Genomic DNA, 19,593 nt, shown 5'->3' on the forward strand with positions numbered 1-19,593 from the left:
CTATCTGTTTATTCTAAGGCAGGAAAGTGACTATCACTGTCAATGCAGAATCGATCAAATAAAACTAACCCTTTCTCCCCGACTAAGAAGGATTGCTTGACTGAATAACAGACTTTAACCAGTATTCACTGTCTCCAAAAGGAGTTTGATAGCTTTTGATTGTTTATTTTGCATAAACAATCAATTTCAATTTCAGTGTTCTTTTCTTTTTGTGTGTTTCAAAGAATAAAATTCGACCCTATGGTCTGAATTTTCTAATGTGTTTGTGATGGTATTAAGCAGGCTGATGTCTCTGTATGTCTAACCCCAGACCTTGTTTAACACTGTTGAATGTTGGACAGTGACTGGGTTATGTTAACACCTTTGGCCCAGTTATTCCATCTAAACTAATACAATACAGGTGACTCTCCCCAAATTCTGGGACTTAGCCAGTCCCCATGTGATATCCTGGTACATACTTTCCTGGAAAGCATATCACTGATCCCTAAAAATTTGTGATCTTTGGCTCCTTTACCTATTGATTGCTCCCATACATGTCACATGTAGAACCATCCAGAATCTTGTTATTTTAGGGGTTCCCCTACAAAGCACTGACCTAGTGTGTTTCCATCATGTGAGGAGGTTTGTGCCATTCCTCCTTCTTCATATCATACCCTCCCACTACTACCGCTATATGCATTACTCTGACAAACAAAGAGTAAATATGACTGGGGTATATATGAAAATGCAAAGTGGGTGATGCTGATAATTTCAGTTACACATTGATTTCCATAGCTCTATGCAAAAGGAAGATCAGTGCCCTAACCACAGCACCTCTGTCTTTTCCAGGAGCTAGTTTGAACAAGTGAGAAAGAAAGAACAACAGGAAAAGTGTTTGTAGCCTCCAGAAGGTCTTTGTTGCAATTTTTTTCCATCATTGAAAAACATTACATCATAAAATAAAAACAATAGCAGCAAAACTTATTGAGACGGTACAAGCACATTCCGCTTGGTACCCTGGCTAATGACATTTATGAACTCCTCCCTTTTTTGAAAATGCCTTTCTAAGCACCATGAAATCTTACAGAAAGAGAGAGAAAAAGCAAACAGGTAGACTATCTCTGCAAGTGTATTTAATTATTAATTATTACTATAACCTGAAATGGGCCAGAAAGAGACAAAGTGGATCCAAATCCCACATGCAGATACCCCCAAAAATCTAAGGAAGTCACCATCAAATCCAGATCTCAGAACTCCAAATCAGACCTTCTTGGCTCAGTCCACCAATCCAGAACATCAGACTGAAACGCCTTTGGAATACTGGCAAAATTCAGTCCAAACCTACATCTGAATCTGAATTTTGCAATTTGAGCCCAGATCGATCACAAGGTCCAAACTGGGACACTGGATCTGAACCCACTCAAACTGTGAGGCAGTTCCAATCCAGGAGCCAACCCTGCCCATTTCTAATAATAGCTGATAATATACTTCGTTACTCTGGGATCTGTGAAATAGCTAAGGGATAGACTGAAGGCTGGTACATTTGGTTTGCATATCAAGTGAGGCGCCCTTAAGCTTTTCTCTTCAAGCTCACAGCTCTTATGAGGAGGAAATGTGTATGGGCAGAATAGATTCTGGAGACTAAATATTCTCTCTCACACACCCACAAATTGATGGTAACCTGCTAGTGATTTACCCTTCAGGAGCTCCAAGTGGAAAGCCAAAGCCCAGTTGTCTAGTCAGGGACCTGCTAGAATGATGTCCTTTTTCTGCGAAATAAGAAGCATCTATATTTCAGACTGAGAACACTAGGCCGATATGTGACCTGCATACTGCCATGGGACAGTACAGAGATTTAAAGTGAACCTACATTTGGTAAGGGACATCACCATTTAAGTTTCGTACAAAAACTGCATAGATGTTTTAGTACGAAGTGTATGCACACAGGGTTTTATTTACAACCGTTTAAAACACACGTTGTTCGCGAGTGCCCACAAGCAGTGGAATGGGACCTGTGATTAATGTGACTTATTTGATACAGTGTGATCCAGCTCAGCTATACTATGTCTCTACTCCTTTAAAATTATTCCAGCTTGACATTAGCACTGGCACCTTGATAATACCTGATTTCAATAATATGATGCAATATTTGCGAGCATGATTATGTGTTTGTATCATATCATTGAAATACAGTGAGAACAAGAGAATAGAAAGATACTAAGGCTCAGATCCTCAAAGGTATGTAGGTGACTAACTCCTATTGAAATCAATGGGAGTTAGGCGCCTAAATACCTATGAGGATCTGGGCCTAAGATCTTTTCCCTCTTTATTTAGTTGCATGCTGTGGACTAGGGGAATATCTTTGCATTTCAGGTAGCTCTGTTGATTTCTGTGTGTGTTTCCTTTTTGCTCTGGGTATTTTATTGCCTCAGGACCCACTTACAGAGCTGTATTTATTACTGATATGCCATACCATTAAGTGTGCGTGACACCTCACAGGTGAGTTTTAAAAATAGCAGGTCCAAAGCCACAACAGACCTCTAGTGACTCTCCCAAAATCCTGGGAATTAACCAGTCTCCAAGTGACATCCTGGCATGCACGTTCCTGGAAAGTACATCACTGAGACACTGTTGTTTCTCCAGGATAATATGCTAAATAATGCAAACTCTGGTCTTTACATGGTATTTTTCTTCCTGGATGATGGAAAAAGCCTGGGAAGCAGATCTCATGTTATTTTGGTGCCATCAATGGGCCCTGGAAGCAAAAAAGCACATAAACAATGTATAGAAAAACACAAATTCAGAGAAAGGTTTCTCAGGGTTTGTCACAACCCAAATACACAGCCCTACTTTTCATTTCCTTTACATCCACTGGTTTAGGGAAGACCCTGCTGCTCCCAGAAAGCTCCAGCTCCAGCCCACATTTTATTGATGGTGTTGGGTAAGAAATGGACATGAGCAAGATTCCTCCTGACTTAGCAATACTCCTATAAAACAAGGGAGGGGCTGCACTGATTTAACAAGCACATAACTCCACCAAGAGTTTCTGGAGACATCATAAACCCAGACAGCACAAGATCAAGTGATTTATAATGTCACCCTAACACCCAGGATGGGATTAAATGAACGTAAATCATCATGACCATTTATTTATAGGTATTATTTCTAATAACCCATATAATCTGTGAAAGTGTGAATTAACCCCACGGAGAATCTCACATGGATGAAGTTAAAACCCTTTCTCGAAACAGCCAGATGCTCATGCAAATACTGCCAGGGATGGAATAGAATGGAGCCACCTGGCAATCCAGGCGCTTGTAATATACTAACAATGATTAGTGTCTCAGCAGGATCTCCAGGGGGAAACATCAGAACCCTCCTGCACAAGAGTGAATTTAAACTGGAGCAGAGCGGGCTAGAATACGTAGGAAAATATGCAGTTGGTTTGGCTTCCTGGATCTGGGGGCTGTGGCTAAAGACAATCAATTTCCTTAGTAGTTTAAGGCCAGATTCTCATGTCTAGCCATGGTGTGCTCAGTATAGCAGCAAGGAGCAAAGTGGATTTAAATCACTCCTTTGCTCTTCCAAACCTGGGAAAGCTGCTGGGAACCAGCAACCTGAAGGTATGGGTTTGGGTTTGGTTCAGCCCATATTTTATTAAAACATTCAAGAATAGTGCAACAACTCCACCGAAATGACATTAAAAGCTTTTATATAGTTATGAAAACAAGAGAACAGGGATTTTAGCCATGCTTCTAGTCAAGGCTTCAACTGAGAGAGTTTCCCAAACTGCTGCATACAGGGGATGTGCTTTAAAAAAGAAGAGGTGAATTAGGACTTTATGACTTCAGATTAGCTGATTAGAAATGTCAGTCTGGCTTTCAGTGTAGTCACTGCCACCCTCTCTACCGCATCATCCAAATAATCTACATTAAACTATTTAATGTGCAATGCCTGACCATGAAAGCAACCAGATGAGAGGATCCCTATTAAGAGACAAGACTGGCAGCTTTCTCAGCAAGTTTCACAAATACAGGGGTGGGGAATGGAGTTCTCTATTTTTTGAGGCGATGTCTTTCATGTGAAAAGTCATCTAGTGTTCTGCTTACTATCTCACTGGGAGTTTAGCTTGGATCACCCTTTGTCCCTGGATCAAAAACATTCAAAACCAGTAGATGTCCAAGACAGTCCCTAATGAAATGTCAGTTGGGGAATTATGTATAGCTTGGCTACGCAGCAACTGAGGGGAGACATGGACACTGTTAGAACGTGAACAGTAAACACAAAGGCTCGTGGAATCAAAGAGGCAATATACATTTTAGACCCTCCAGTCTTCTCTCTCAATAGTGCTGCGCCTGCTTACGCCAGGTCTGAATTTGGCCAATAAACACTGCCTCCATTCATTTAAAGCATTTATGCTGAAGTACATTCCAGACTTTCTCCAAACTGTCGGTTTGCCTGACCACATGGAAAAGAGGAGGGCAGTACTCGAAAGAATGGCTGATCTGACATTGACTTTCCTTGACCCTGCACAGTGTAAATGCACTTTGTAGGACTAACTCTTATTTCTTATTTGCAGGGAAGCTATGCAGGAAGCTTTTCTACAGCTCGTACTATATGGTTTAGGGGAGAGATCAGACTGGGGATGTTACTGTCTTTTTACACTTGCTAAGCAAGATGAATTGCTACATCTGTACTCTATGCTTTTGGAATCCTCCTTCAGTTCCAGCAAAGTGAACAAATAAAGTGCAATATAGGCTTTCAAGACAGCACTTTAATTAGACAAGGATCCAGATCTGAACGTCCCTTAACCTTGTCTGGAATCCAAACCCAGATCTGACTTTTGCAGCTAGTTCCTAACTCCATAAAACCCCAGATCTGAAAAACATAAACATTAGTGAGTCCAGATACAGAGTCCTGTGTGATTCAGCTATTTGGGACCTACATAGCTAACACAATATGATACGACTTATTTCAGAATGAGATAACAAGGGATTTGTTTGCAAGTGGCATTGTGAATGTCAGAATCCTGATTATGGCCCACATTCAGTTCAGCTCCCACATGTGTCCACAAGAGTGGGAGGAGGGCAAAAGCACTTGCATTCCTTGGCTAGACCCTGCTCCCTGTAGCGAGGAGGTCTGGGATTTGAGCATGGCCATGGTCCTATCTCCTCAGCACTGATCTGTCAGAGAAGGGAGTGCACACTGCACCCATTCAAAGGGTGGCAAAGATGCTGCTCTGATATGTGCACCATTGGAGCCTCCAGGAGGAATTCCAGCTGAACCAGCCACAGTGCTTCCTGAGGCCTCTGGCTACAGAGAAAGGCTCCTCCACACAAGCCAGAATCTAGGCCTGTATCTTAACAGATTCATCGGGGACTAAGCAAAATCCAATTTTTACTTGATCTTATTGGGCTAAACCAGTCTGAAATTACTGCAATTTCTCAACCAGTGATGTTTCATCCTTAATTCTAGGACAGCTGGTTTTCATAACCAAATTGAGTTAGAACACAATTTTTCAGGTGCTGTGAATCTGTAGGGGAAGGACATACTCAGAGTTCCTTTTGCCTCCTGCAGCAGTGACTTTTAGCTCAGTGTTGCAAATTGTGCACAAATAACTGCATATGCTAATATGCACACTAATCATTTTCATGTGCAATTACCATGTACGTATTCACAGCCATGGTAACTGTGTATGCAAATGACCAGTCAAATGTTTGAGTGTCTATTTGCATGTGATATCTCAGAAAATGCAAACATAAATTATGTTTGCATTTTTGTGCAGACAGTTATTGGCACACACTTTTGAAAATCTTTGCCTGCATGCCTGGGAAGTGCTTGGTTGTATGAATAGCCAGCAAGGCTCAAAATGTGTCTGGAGCCTAACACCACATTTACTTTGGCAGCCTACAAGGAATGCTGTTAGAATTAGAGTACTTTGCATGAAGGGCAATTTGAGGATTTTGTGAAGAGGTGGGGTTTGGGGAGGATAAGTTGTGCAATTATGTATGTCTCATTTCCAGCGTGCAAAAACCTCTCATTTGTAATGGCAAGCAGTGCCTCACATACACACTGAATGCACCAGGCCTTAGTGTTGTTTGCAGTTCCCAAGAATTATTTCACAGTCTTTTCTCTTAATGTTCATTCTGAAGTCTGGGGACATTTGTGCTTCTCATATTCGCACATCCAGTCACAGCAACAGATACAAAACTCTCACAGTTTGGTTGTGTTTCATTGTTTGTCTCAAAACACACAGAGTTGTGTTCAGAGTCTATTGAGAAAAGTGACTTGAGAAAGTGAATATCGAACAAAGAAAATAAACTGAAAGGGAAAGAAATCAAATAAATTAATCAAAATACTTATTTTAAAAGTTACAAAGTAAGATGGTGTTAATGGCACTTAAAGCTATAAGCACTTAAAATATTTCCATCGTATTTTATCATCTTCTGTTTTTTAGTTTTTTGTTGGTTATTTTCTTTTTTTGTTTTGTTTTGTTTGGGGTTTTTTTTTTTTGTTTGTTTGTTTTTGGAGGGTATGACCAGCTCCTGTCTAAACCCTAACCCACCAAAAGGGACATACAGCCCTGAGATTCTAAGGTTGCTCTGGTCCTCATTTTAGTATTGTAAATGCTCTTAAGTCTATTCTTTAAAATTCCAATTCAGCTACAGAAAACAGCCAGTTGCTGACATCATGCAAAGACTATAGCTTTCTTTCAGTCTTTGTAGTATTACAGCATTAAAACTGAACTTCCTTCAGTGATATAAAGTGTGAACAAGAAAATTTTTAAAAAATTGGCCCACTATTTGATGCGTCAAGCAAAACATTGTATATATCTTCCCCCCCACCCCCTTTTAAACCATGTAGTGTTTGAACTTGCTTTTTATTAAGTATTTGCGAGTTTATATCAGATATTTCCTCTGAGGGAAAGGAAATTTTTTTTCATATTTTTGTATTTTTTTTTAAATGAAAAAAGCAATTACATCCTTCAATATGTTTGCCTTGATTTCACAACCAATGTCCAACTGGCTTCCAAGTCCAGGGACATGCTTTTGGAGTTTAGAAAGATAATGCATCTGATTTTTAAAATGAAAAAAAAAAAATCTAGCTTGGATCACGTGCCAAAATGTAACCTCAGCCTGATTGAAAGTTGCTAGTTCATCCCAATCATTTCTCCTCTTTTCAATCGCCAGTGGGCGGCTCAGTGAAGCCATGATCAATTTAAAAGACACACAGTTCCCGCCTCTTTCTTCACCCTCCCACGGGTTCTTCTAACATAGCTGTCCTTTGCAAACATTATGCCATGCTGGTAGCACTCCAGTTGTATTGCCATGGTAAGTTTCTCCCTTTGCATTTTGCCACTGTAATTGTACACAGGCTGAAGTTCTCCATGTGTTGCTTTCTGTTGCCATTCTCCAGTGCTGTGTTTCTGATTCATTTTGGCAGAGCAAGCTTCAGTCATTATGGCACAGTGAAATATTCTTCGATGCTATGTAATTCAGACTGAATAAGGAGTCTGTGTAAGGCACGTGTCTCAATATATATATATGTATGTATATAAAAACACTAACATAAGTTAATTAAAGTCAAGCATCTTTTACATTTAATTTCTGTCTTCAAGTAATGTTTTGTTTTCATGTTCCCTTTCTTTGGTTTCAGTGGGGATGGTTCCATTTTCCAGGTCCAAATGTTGCTGAATACAATTGGTCAGGATAGCTGTGCTAGAAGAGTTCTCTGAGTTACACATCTTCTCAGTCTCCTCTTCCTTCTTCTCTTCATCCAAGGAGAGGTGTCGGAAGGTCTCATAAATTTTCCGCACATCCTCGGGGATGCACTTTTTCAGGTCTTTGTTTTTCCTTTTGGTCAGCTTGGACGAGGAGCCAAACTTGTTGATGATGTTGTCCTCAGATGACCCCTGCCCATGCTTGTTGAGCTGTTCTGTCCCTTTAAGGCGCAGGTTGTTAGGTCTGTTGTTGATGCTTTCCTGAGATGAGGCCTTGAAGCGTCCCGTCTCCAAGGCAGCGAAGACAGAGCGTTTCTCTGGAGAGAGCATATCCAGTGAGTGGGCCCTCTGGTCCAGCCCTAGGCGCCTACGTTCCATGCTCCGAATGGTGGCTGCCCTCTGAAGCTTGTCATGGATCTCCACGCTGAGCCGCCTCCGGGTTTCCCTGAACTCAGCAGTCACGTTAGCTTTCCATTCAGCTGCGTGGGCTTTTATTTCACCAACCTTCCGGAAAACAAACAAACAAAAACATGCTAAGGAAAGAGAGAAATTCTCACTGTAGAATAATAACACTCATTCTTACTGTATGTCATAGAATTAGAGATTGGTCAGAGCTGAAAAGTCTACATCTGGAGCCAGAGCCTGCTCCAAACTTCCCCAAAAGTTGGCAGTGGTAGCAACAGGCTCAACTTTAATTATACTATGGGCTAGTCTACACTGGCAACACTAAAGCACTGCCGCATCCACGAGGGCTGTAGCTCCCAGCGCTGGTACACGTCTACGCTGGCGCTTTACAGCGCTGAAACTTGCTGCGCTCAGGGGGGTGTTTTTTCACACTCCTGAGCGAGAAAGTTGCAGCACTGTAAAGTGCCAGTGTAGACAAGCCCTTAGTCTAGACTGGCTAACAACTTGTACCCCACATAGATAAGTTGTTTATCTTCTCTCATTTGGCTACCACCAGTTGACATTTTATGTCCAGCTTGAATGTTAGAAAGATACTCTCACACTCTTACCAATCCTTTCTTCATTAGGGAAACAATAAAACCACTGATTGGTAATCTCTGTGCACTCATCAGGTAGACAGGCAACTCAAAGAACCATCAGCAACCAAGCATTTTTCCAAATGAGGCTTTGAGGTCTTTAATAACTGAGAAGTAATAAACATAATTATATATAGACCTATTTCCCAAACTGTGATCACAATTACACCTGTGCAATCCCACTGAAGGTTCTGTATTGAACCCTGCAGTAATTAATTTAGGTAAAATCTATATTCTTATTCAATTATTTTAAATACTGGAAGAGACTTATGGTCCATCTAGTCTGGTATCCTGTCTCAGAAATTACCAAATGCTTCAGTCTTTAATGGGAAGTGTAAAAATCTCCATAATTCACTTGAACTGCCCAAATACTATATACTTTGGTATATAGTATTTGGGCAGTTCAAGTGAATTATGGAGATTTTTACACTTCCCATTAAAGACTGAAGCATTTGGTAATTTCTTCCAAATGCCAGCAGCTGATCAGTTTGTTTCCCAAAGCACGAGGATTGAAAACACTTGGGAAATTCTCTGTGGGTGCTTCAAGGAGCCATACAGTTCCATTCAAATGTCCCTCAGTGATTTATTGTTATGTTATGTTTCTAGCTACAGGTACATGAATGCAGAATAATGACTTAGGAATAGGGAGCTCACATAGCTACTGTGTTGTACAAATATTTCTTCTGACACAGAAAAAAGAGAGAAAAATTAATAGCTGATGTTGCAGCCCATCCAGGCCTTTCCCAAGGTCCAACTTGAAAAGAATAGAATAGATTTCAGCTGATATCACATCTGATCAGCCCACCAACACAAACCAAATTCTTCCATGATGTATCTCACTTTGGATACATCCTTGGAGATGCACCAGAGACACATTTGGCCTCAGGTAACTCAGCTGACTTCACAAATAACTCTTGATAATGAACAGCAGTACTAATTTGGCAAACAACTTGTTGGTTATGCATTCTCTAACTAATCTGCCAAAGTAGAATTTGTTGGGGTGTAGGAGGGGTGAAATTAATCACATTATGCTAATTAATCACAGCATAATGCTGGAACCAAGGCAGCTACCCTCACTTTCCACCCTGATTATTAGTGAGTCACTAGTATATTGTTTTCCCTTCCCCATGAACTGTGGAGGACAGTGATTTGGTTGAAATTAACCAAGGGCAAGTGGTACTAGGACACCAACTGCTCTTGCCAAAAGTGGCTAAAGTTTCCTCCATTTTTTTAAAGTATCTTTCTGACATTGCTACTTTGTTTTTAGCAGAGATGGGTCTGAACCCAAACCCGGACTCTGAACCACTATCCCTGAATTTGGGAGAAGGACGGTTCAAAATCCACCCAGATTAAAGTTTGACTCTTGCTTTATAATGTGCTGAACCAAACCCTGGGGTCAAATATAAAAGATATGCTATACCTCAAACAGAAGTTTTGGGCTTAATGTAGGAATTACTGGGTGAAATAGTATGTTGGCCTGTGTTATACAGGAGGCCAGACTAGACAATCATAATGGTCACGCCTAAAAAAAAAAAATCTATGAATCCCCAGTCCTTTGCAAGTGAGAGGAAATTAAATTCTGGATCCTGATTTTGTGGCCAATTTCTAATTTTGTGGTGGAGGCTCTCTTCTCTTTTCCCATAATGATAGTGCTATAAATTCTAATATCATGCGATCTCTATAGGGCTATAATACTAACGACATAGAGTCTGATTCAGTCAATTCCTTTTTTTCTCCCTCTCTCATTAAGGGATCAAGAGATCAGAGCCATTAAGTCACACGCTAGAATACAAAAAAGGAAGAGGCTTGAAAAGAAGCAGCCAACAGGGTAAATAAAAGGGATTATTTTGCATTGGTTCAAATAAGGGACCCTCCCTCCCTGGCTAGCAGTGATCGGGCATTTAAAATTCTCTTATAAAGTGATAAATCATTGATCAACTAGCAGCATACCTCTTCTTTTGTCTTCTTGGATAGAACTCTTAGCCAGTCTCCAATCATACTCAGGACAGCAGCAAAGTAGGCAAGGCCGACGAGGATCCAAAACCAGACTAAGGGCTTGTACCACTCCCGATAATGGATATCAGTATTTCCCCCTGAAATAAGCATACATGGTTCTGTTCATGTGTAGGAACCATGAGATGGCAAAAATATTTAACACCAGGCCTTCTACAATTCATGGAAACTCATGAAAGTATTTCCTGGTTCTCATTAGCAGCTTCCTTCTGTCCTACAAAATGACTACAAGTTTGTCTGGTCTGAGAAACAGCTGGAATCGCCAAATCCCTTCCTAAACTGAGACCCTTCCTAAAATGGTTTAATATTCTGCTGCTGTGTGGCTGGTCAGAATATTCTGTGAGTTTTTTCTTTACATTGAATAATATTGTGGAGGAAGGTACTGGATCCCCAGTTTTAATGCTTGTTTAAGGGCACAAACAATTTTTCAAAGACTAAGCCTAATACAGGTAGAGAATATCATTTTCTGATATACCACACACTATATTTAAAACAGTGATAGACCAGTAAAAGCACCCCCTGTAGAATATACATTATGGAAAATATTTTGATCTGAAGCACATTTAACTAAATTCTACACATGAGCCCAACCTGAAACATCATATTTGAATCAGGAGCTCAACTTCCATAAAGCTGGGGCCTGTTTGGATCTGCAGATTTGACCTGATCCAGTCTAGAAAGAGGGACCCTTCTGACTATTCAGGGCCATCTAGATCCAGAGTTTGGATTTGGGCTCTTCACTTGTTATATTTTCTGTTTTATCTTCAACAGTTTCAATCCAGATACAGAATCTAATTTTCCTGTTTTACATTTTGGCCAATAATTAGCATATTTCAATTTATTTAAGGAAGACGCACTCCAGTGTTATACATCTATATGTTTATAGCCATAGACAAAATACAGGATTTTTTCCCCACTAACAACCCATGCTACAATTGAATGTTTTTCCCCTGAGCTTTTACAGGCTGTTTGCAATCTGATACATTCTAATGAGCCCTTACAATGAGTTTTACCCGGCCTGAGCATGAGTGTACTCACAGTGATTGAATACTCCCTTGAAAGCCCAGGCATTCAGGTGCTGGCAGGGACCCAAATATTGTTTTGATTCTAATCTCTCTTCATACACACTCTGAATCACTTTGCCTTTCCAGTCCTCCACCATGTGAACTGTGAACCAGAGGGAGGTGGGGGCTGTCATTGCTATAGTTCAATGAGGCCATTCTGGTCATACATGTCCCAGTGGAAGCTTTCTATCAAGTGGATCGCTGTGGTCTGTCACACTAAATAGCTGGGCAATGAATGGAGTGGCACACTACTTTTCCCAGCCTATCAGATTTTCCACTGTGTTCAGCAACAGCAAACGCTTTTTCCAGTTTACAGAGACACTGGACCAAATTCTCAGATGGCATAAATCAGTGCAGTTCCCTTGTTATTACTTTACCTCATAGGAGTGTATCTTTATCCCCATTTTACAGATGAGGAAACTGAGAAAGGGAGCGATTAAAGAGTCTTCCTCACAGTCTCACAGGAAATCTGTGGCAGAACCAAAATAAACCGCAAATCTCCTGCCTCCTGCTCCAGCACTCCTATCATGAGATCATCCTTGAGGCTTTTGGGTTACATTCCATTTGGCTCTAGTAGAACACCAGCCGTGGGCTGCTGAAAAATTATGGATTTTATTCTTCAGGCCATCTTAGCTGTCAGACAATTTTTTTATTTTTTTTTTAGATTTAAAGAGCTAATATTTTAGAATTAAATTTCTTTAAAAAAAAAACAGTGAGGAAGGGAAAGTTCCACAGACCCAGGAAAAATATTGTGAAACACCCACATTTCTTTGGTTACCTTCTTATGATACCACAAAAACCCAACCATCAGTGGATTCTGCTATCCATTATTCTTCACATTCAAATAGTTAAAGATGGACCAAAGTCAAAAAATTCAGATCTGGATCTGAATTTTCCCATAGTTCAGGTGTATTCAGATCTGGGGTTTGATTCAGGCCCATCTGCACAGATAACTCATGTCTTCCCTACCAAAATAAGAAAGGGAAGGTGAGGGGACTGTTTATAAAAGAACAACTTTTAGCAAGCAAACTGGTCACCAACTGGTTGAATTTGAATTGTTTTAACTCACTCAGATTTCATTGGTGTAATGGGAAATAACAGGACAATTGCATAGTACATCTCTTTGCAACACAGGGATCCATCCTCGTCTCAACACATTTGTTAAAGCCAGTAAACATTAATGGGAACGGAATTCACATACTAATGGGAGAACAGATGCCTCTCGGTTTCTAACCACCTTTTCCTCAGCAAAGCTGCTGTGACCACCAATCCCAGGACAGCCCCTTTGCTGGTAATTGACGGGGCTGAATATTTATGGTACCTGTTTAGGACTGTACTCATCCCAGAAAGTACACCATATCCACATGACACTCAAATGCACATTCCCTTAGTCCCATTTCACTTCTAATGTTAGTTTCCCTTAATGGGATGGCTGCAGTGTCAAAATTTCTGTCAAGATTAGAGAGTAAAATCCTGCAAGCTGCCTCCTAGAAAGCTACAGCTCATGCAGTGGAAGCTATGCTCCTCTTACAGCAGCTATCAGCTGTACTGGACAGCACAGCTCACAGATGCTCCCACATGGTCATCCAATGGGAAAGTCTCAGCAGTGCATCCCCTTAGCTACTTGTTTCACCTATTAAGGCCTTTATCAGTGTGATGCAAAAGGCACTAATACAATTCAGATGTCTTGAATTCAATAGGAAATTAATTTCATTCATGCATAATGTATAGCATGATAAAGGACAGTAAGAGGTTCCAAGAGGAAGATAACTCGCTTTGCTTACACTGCTCAGAGCTTGCGCTCGTCAGATGGCTAGGCACCTGGATTTTAAATTAGCTTGTACTGCTATGTTGTTATTTGTCAGTTGCACAGTGACACAGATGAAGACATTCAGAATCATTTTCAGTGGAATTCAACGTGTTTTTAAAAGCCTGCTATGCACCTTAGAAAAAATGTGTCAGAGCCGAGGCACTTCTACCCGGTGTCACTAGACTGAGGATGACATTTCAATGCTCAGATTACTTACCTGCTACAAAATCCCCAAAGCCAACTGTGGTCAGAGTGATGACCACAAAGTAAATGGACTCCAAAGCTGTCCATCCTTCAATCTGTTTGAAAATGACTGCAGGGATGGTCACAAAGACAATGCACCCTGCCAGGATGAAGAGGATAGTGGAGATCACCCGGATCTTTGTCTGACTCACTTGTTTTTTCTAGAAAAGGGAAACAACAAGAGACAACGCATTTTTGATAGATTATTGACATTTTCCCACAGTTCTTGATTTTAACATATATTGCAGGAGTGGTCGTGTAAGCAAGCCCCTAAAAACAATCCTTGTTGTGCCCCAAAGCACTGTTGCTGCTGCTGGTCCTGGTACTTCTGCCTTTTCTGATCTATTTTAGGCTGAACCTCTCCACAACATCTACCCTCTGTGCTTGGCTCCAGTGCAATGCTGCTCCCTATTTCCCAGTCAGTGGCATGTGTGCTAACCTACATGAAGCTTGGAGGGCTCCACATCCCAGAGCAAATCAGATTGTGACTTGGAGTAGCTAAGGATCCATTGCAGGATCAGAAAAATTAATGGGGAGTACATACATACATGCGCGCGCACACACACACACACAATACCAGTATTGTCAAGCCCAAGCAATCAGAAATCATGAGTCAGGTGTAAAAAAATCATAAAATTGGCTTAAAAAATCACAAAATTTTTAAATAATAATACTCTGAGGGGGGTCTTTTAATTTGATTTCTGAGCCTTTAGGGTGCACTCAGGTCACATTTTCTAGATTTTCACAACAACCACAAGGACTAGAAACTCACTATTTTTTTTAATGAAGGCTGGAATTCTCATGTAATCCCCTGACTCCAAGAGATGTGGCTCCAAGTAAAACACTAGATACATTGTGAGAGCTGGCAACACTGCATGGGCACCTGCGTAAAACTATTCTGTTGAGCCTTGAAGCAGGGAGAGAAAGAACGCTCTAGCAGCCGTGAATTAAATACTACATCAGTGATGTAATATTAATTTTTTCAACCCTGGTTGATAAAGTTGAGGTCACTGGGTCAAGAGTCTGATTTCAGTTATCTCAACAGTTAAACTCTGTTGACTTCAGTGCAATTGTTCCAAATTTACCATGCTATAAATGAACTCAGAATTTGGTACAATAGCCCGAGAAATCTGGGAACTACTGGTCTATTGTAGATTATTTTAAACTCCAACTTAAATTTCATGTGTTTATCCTGGAGAGGGAATGTGGAGGTCAAGTTGTATATTACATGTTTTCAAATTAGTTCTCCAAACTATGTGCCTTAACCCAGAATTGAGATCTCATTTCAAATTAGATCATCTAGAAAGGAAATAAGGTTTCAGAAACTGTCTTTATAATACCCCTAGAGGCTATGGACTGAACTGGACAATTACCAGTCTAAGCAGCCAGGGCACAGCACTATTGCACTTCTCGGAAGGAGTCAGCAAAGTTGGAGCCTGCAAAGTTGAATTGTGAAAGGTTGCCTGAATATAAGACACAGCAGACAACACCCAGGTAGTAGCCTAAATACATTATGTCTCATAAATGCCATTTTAAAACAGATATTATATGCTATTCTTCCCCTCGGTTATTTTTCTGAACACTTGTGTTTATGTTTTGTCTTTTTTCAGAGAGCTAACAGAAAAAGATTACAGTGAACATGACTAATCCAATGCAAAACCTGAAAAAAAATCATTATTCAAGCACCAGGCAGATAAACAATGCAAGAGTATTCAAACTTACTCTCTATTTTTTTCCTTTGAGGAATTATTTTGCTTTGAGGAGCTTTCTGAAAACATTAAAATCTGACATAACTTCATCAGGAATTATTTCTCACTGAGATAAACCCAGAATTGCAGGATTCCACTTTGTAGTGTTTTGTATGACGTATAGCTGATATGGCATGGGCTAGAAGGGGAACATCTGAAAGTTAACTGGTGCAATGGATTTGAGCACTAGCCTTTAACCTGGAAGACCTTGATTCAAACTTGCCCCATGCAAAAGACTTTAAGGTTTATTTCCCAGCTTGGTGACTGCAAGTTGGGCAAGTCACTTAAATGCTCTGTGCCTTAGTTTCCCCAGATATAAAAAGGGAATAACAACACTTCCCTCCCTCACACTGAAGGTTCTGAGGCTTGAGCAATGTTTGTAAACTACTTGGAGATCCTTGGCTAAAAAGTGCTTTAGAACAGCTACGTAATATTAGTAAAGTAAACTTAAGTATGGTGCTTCTCTCCCTAGTCCCCATATATCCACATCAGCATGCATTTCAATGTGAGTGACAATGCAGTCTCTGCTTATGATAGGACCAAAACTGGAATGCGGGGAGTTATAGATCAGTACCAGGAAACACTTGGGACATCTGCTTGTTCAAGCCAGCATTATAAGTCTCTCAATTTCATGGACAATAAACACAGCCAAAGGTTTTTAAGAGAAATGAAAAATGACCATTCGTTCATATAAAGGTGATGTGCACCACACAACTGGATGGAGAGCCATCCGGCCTGATTCACTACTACCCTGCTCCACCATTTACACCAGGGCAAAGCAAGAGTAAAATGCTACCAGGCCAGAATAGTAGTATTGTATACTCACTATGCAGTAGCATAAATGTTTATACAAGGACAGTGATGAATCAGGCCCATCATTTTTAGAGCTAGTAAAAATAACACAAAAGCAAAACCCCTCCCACCATACCCCCGTTACATTATATGCTGGACAATAATATGTGGAATCCAGTATACAAGTAGACTGGCAGGCTCAATTTTTTTTCAGAGTATGTCTCATGGTGTGACACAGAGCCAGAATGGGTTATGCAACTAGCAAGCTAAATGATGCAAATTCAACCTTTAAAGACATATTAGAAAAGTATATAAATGGTAATTAAGGCCATTCCTTAGAATTAGAAGAAGATAGTGATAGTATTTGTCTGTGTTTACCTATATCTTGTTAGAGGTTAACAATGTAACCAGACGATTTCTTGTCTGTTACTATATTCTATTGATTCAGAGATTAATAGAGATTCTATTGATTCAGAGATTAAGGGGATATTAACATTTAGATGAAACTTGAGTGTAATATCATTGTATATATTTCTCTTTGAAGTTTGTAGTAAACTGTCTATGAACTGCTTAATGGATAATTACCTTATGCTGATAAATGCAACTAGTTACCTGTGTATACATAGGAAATAGGAGGCTTTATTTCAAAGCCATAATGCTTCACCCAAGGAATACCTGCTGTCAAAAGGCTATTTATAGCCTGCCAGAGATCTATAAAAGAACTCTAGGGCCCTGATCCTGTTATCTCAGATCTGCTTAAGCTTGGTCAGGGAAAGCTTGAGTCGCAAGACTGAGGTCTCCAGCTCCAGTCTGGATTACCCTGCTAACTCTCATGAAATAATTTGAACAAACTCTGTATATGGACTGTCTATTTGGTGAACTGATTCTGGAAAGAACTTTTTGCAGTTCAGCAGCTCACCATCTCTACTATAAAACTGACCTAAGAACTTTATTCATACTTGTATGTATAATGACCTATTAACCACAATACTCTCTCTCTTTTCTTTTTAATAATTTTTTAGTTTAGTTAATAGAATTGGTTGTAAGCATGCGCGTATGTGGGTGAGATCTGAAATATTCATTGACCTGGCAGGTAATATGTCTGATCCCTTGGGACTGGTAGAACTTTATGATGAACAAGATTTTCAGTAATCCTCATATTTGCCCAAGGCTGGATTGCTTTAAGGGAGCTGTGCTTTTGGCTTGTGGGTAACCAGTAAGGTGTAGAAGCTGTTTTGTTGCTGGCATGGTGAATCTAATTATTAGAATAACCACCAGTTTGGAGGATCGTCTGCCCCATTCTTTGCAGTTTGCCCTGATTGAGCAATCTCAGTGTGGCCCCCCGCCAGGCACCAACAGTCACACATGGATACCTCCCTACTTATTCACAGTTGTGTAGACCCATGTCCTGTCCCTTTTGCAACTGCATGGGTAACCTCTTTTTCCATTCATGATTGCACAGCACCCCTTTGACAACTTCAGCAACAGTTTACACTGGAAAGAACTGAATATATTTTTCCTGTCTTTTAATGCAGTGTAGCAAATGAAAGCAACAAGGGAGAGCCAGCACCATGTGACCACCCAGCTTGCTCTGGGCCACCAGAAAATGCTCAGCAGACCAAATCTTGAAAACCACCAAAATAGACCAGAACTTGATCCTTCAGTCTGACTGTCACTGGCTGGCTGGCCGGGCTCAGCCTTGCCCCCAGCTAATGGTAATACGGCAGCTTACTGATAATTAGTTCCCGCCCCCTGCAGGAAGTCAAGAAGGACAACTTAAACAGAGCTGGGAATTCACTCTGAGGGGAGAGACTGCAGAGGAGGGTCCAGCAGTTTGGGGCTGGCTGTGGTCAGAGAGCTGAGCCATCAGAGTAGAGATAATTCCTATGGTGAGCCCCTGGAACATGGGGCAGGCATCCAGGAAGACAGTCCTGGGGCTGGCATTCTGGAAGGGGAACAGCAAATAGAAGAGACCCAGAGGGAGCAGGGCAGGCTCCGATGGGTGATGCCTGAGATATGGACCCTCCTGCTCCTTGTAGGCAGTCCCTGCCAGAATCCCAGGGGAAGGGAGGCAGTAAGGGAATCCTGCTGGGGAGAACGAACATAGGAGAAGCTCTGCATGGGGCCAGAAAGAAGAGGACTTCAGGGGAGCCTGAGAGAGGCAGGAGGATTATTAGTCTGAGCATTTGTCATGGACTTTCAGTTTAACCTTTTGTTACCCCAGAAGGCATTTGAACTTATATGTGACTTGGCTTGGATTTCTGCAATGCTGCCTCCAGGCATGAGGGGGCACTATTCATGGTGAATGTACACATTGCATAGGATTGGGTACTTGAGGTGGGGCTTCGGCCCACTGAAGGGGAAAGCCACCACATTAGTGCTGTAAAACCATGCAACCAAGAGGAATCTGAAATAAAGAGGGAAGAGACAGGGGTCGTCTCCCCGCCCAGAGGCCTGGGAACAGCAATACAAAGCCATTACTAGAGTCAGGCTAAACAGAAATTCAGCCTAAAGAAAAGATGACCCCACAAGGGGAGGGGCATAAAGGTGCTTCTTCAACTGATAACATCACACACACATGTGGCCACAAGAGAATCAGAAACGGGCTCTCATTGTTCCTTTACTGAAGACTGTGGGGAAAAAAGATTGTTGCAGTCAGCTGTAATTTGACACGCTAACAAGGCGCTAGTCTGGATGAAGGAGTCCCATAACTCCGAAGGGTATGCGTGTGGGTGTATTCTGGGCAGCTACTCTTGAAGAGACCGCGAGACAGCTTTATACTGACTTACCAACCGTGAAAGCCCAGTGCTATTCATGACCTCTGATTATTGCCAGACCGCTTGACTTCCAAGGGAGTACAGGTTGTTCTGAACTATGACATGCCAAAGACTATCAGGGATTTGGTTCACCACTTGAGCTACACAGGACTCTGGGGAGCACCACTCTTGGGCTCTTCGTACTTCAATGACAAGAATACAAAGATCGCCAGGGGTCTTGTAGACTTCCTTGTGGCAGCAAGGCAGGAAGTACCCCCTTGGCTGCAGGACATGATCAAGAGTTAGTTTTTGTTGCGCCGGCCTTTGAGTACACGTCAGCTCAGGGGGAGAAAGATAGGTCATGGGGGCTGGCCCTCTGAGCTGTCAGGCACCCCACCTCCCTGTGACAGGCTCTGCTGAGGAGAATA

General features: G+C 41.2%; 1 protein-coding gene across 1 annotated transcript in view; it reads right to left on the reverse strand.

Annotated features, from left to right (window-relative positions):
- Window positions 1-955: 955 nt before the first annotated feature.
- KCNK10 (potassium two pore domain channel subfamily K member 10) overlaps window positions 956-19,593 on the reverse strand; it is a 103,408-nt gene continuing 84,770 nt past the window's right edge. The window contains exons 5-7 of the mRNA XM_007055931.3: window positions 13,844-14,030; window positions 10,690-10,832; window positions 956-8,203 (exon numbers count right to left, since the gene is read on the reverse strand). Coding sequence (XP_007055993.1) covers window positions 7,580-8,203; window positions 10,690-10,832; window positions 13,844-14,030 — 954 coding nt within the window. The 3' untranslated portion in view covers window positions 956-7,579. The remainder of the gene's footprint in view (window positions 8,204-10,689; window positions 10,833-13,843; window positions 14,031-19,593) is intronic.

Source organism: Chelonia mydas, chromosome 6, assembly GCF_015237465.2.
Source record: "Chelonia mydas isolate rCheMyd1 chromosome 6, rCheMyd1.pri.v2, whole genome shotgun sequence".
NCBI classification, from domain to species: Eukaryota; Metazoa; Chordata; order Testudines; family Cheloniidae; genus Chelonia; species Chelonia mydas.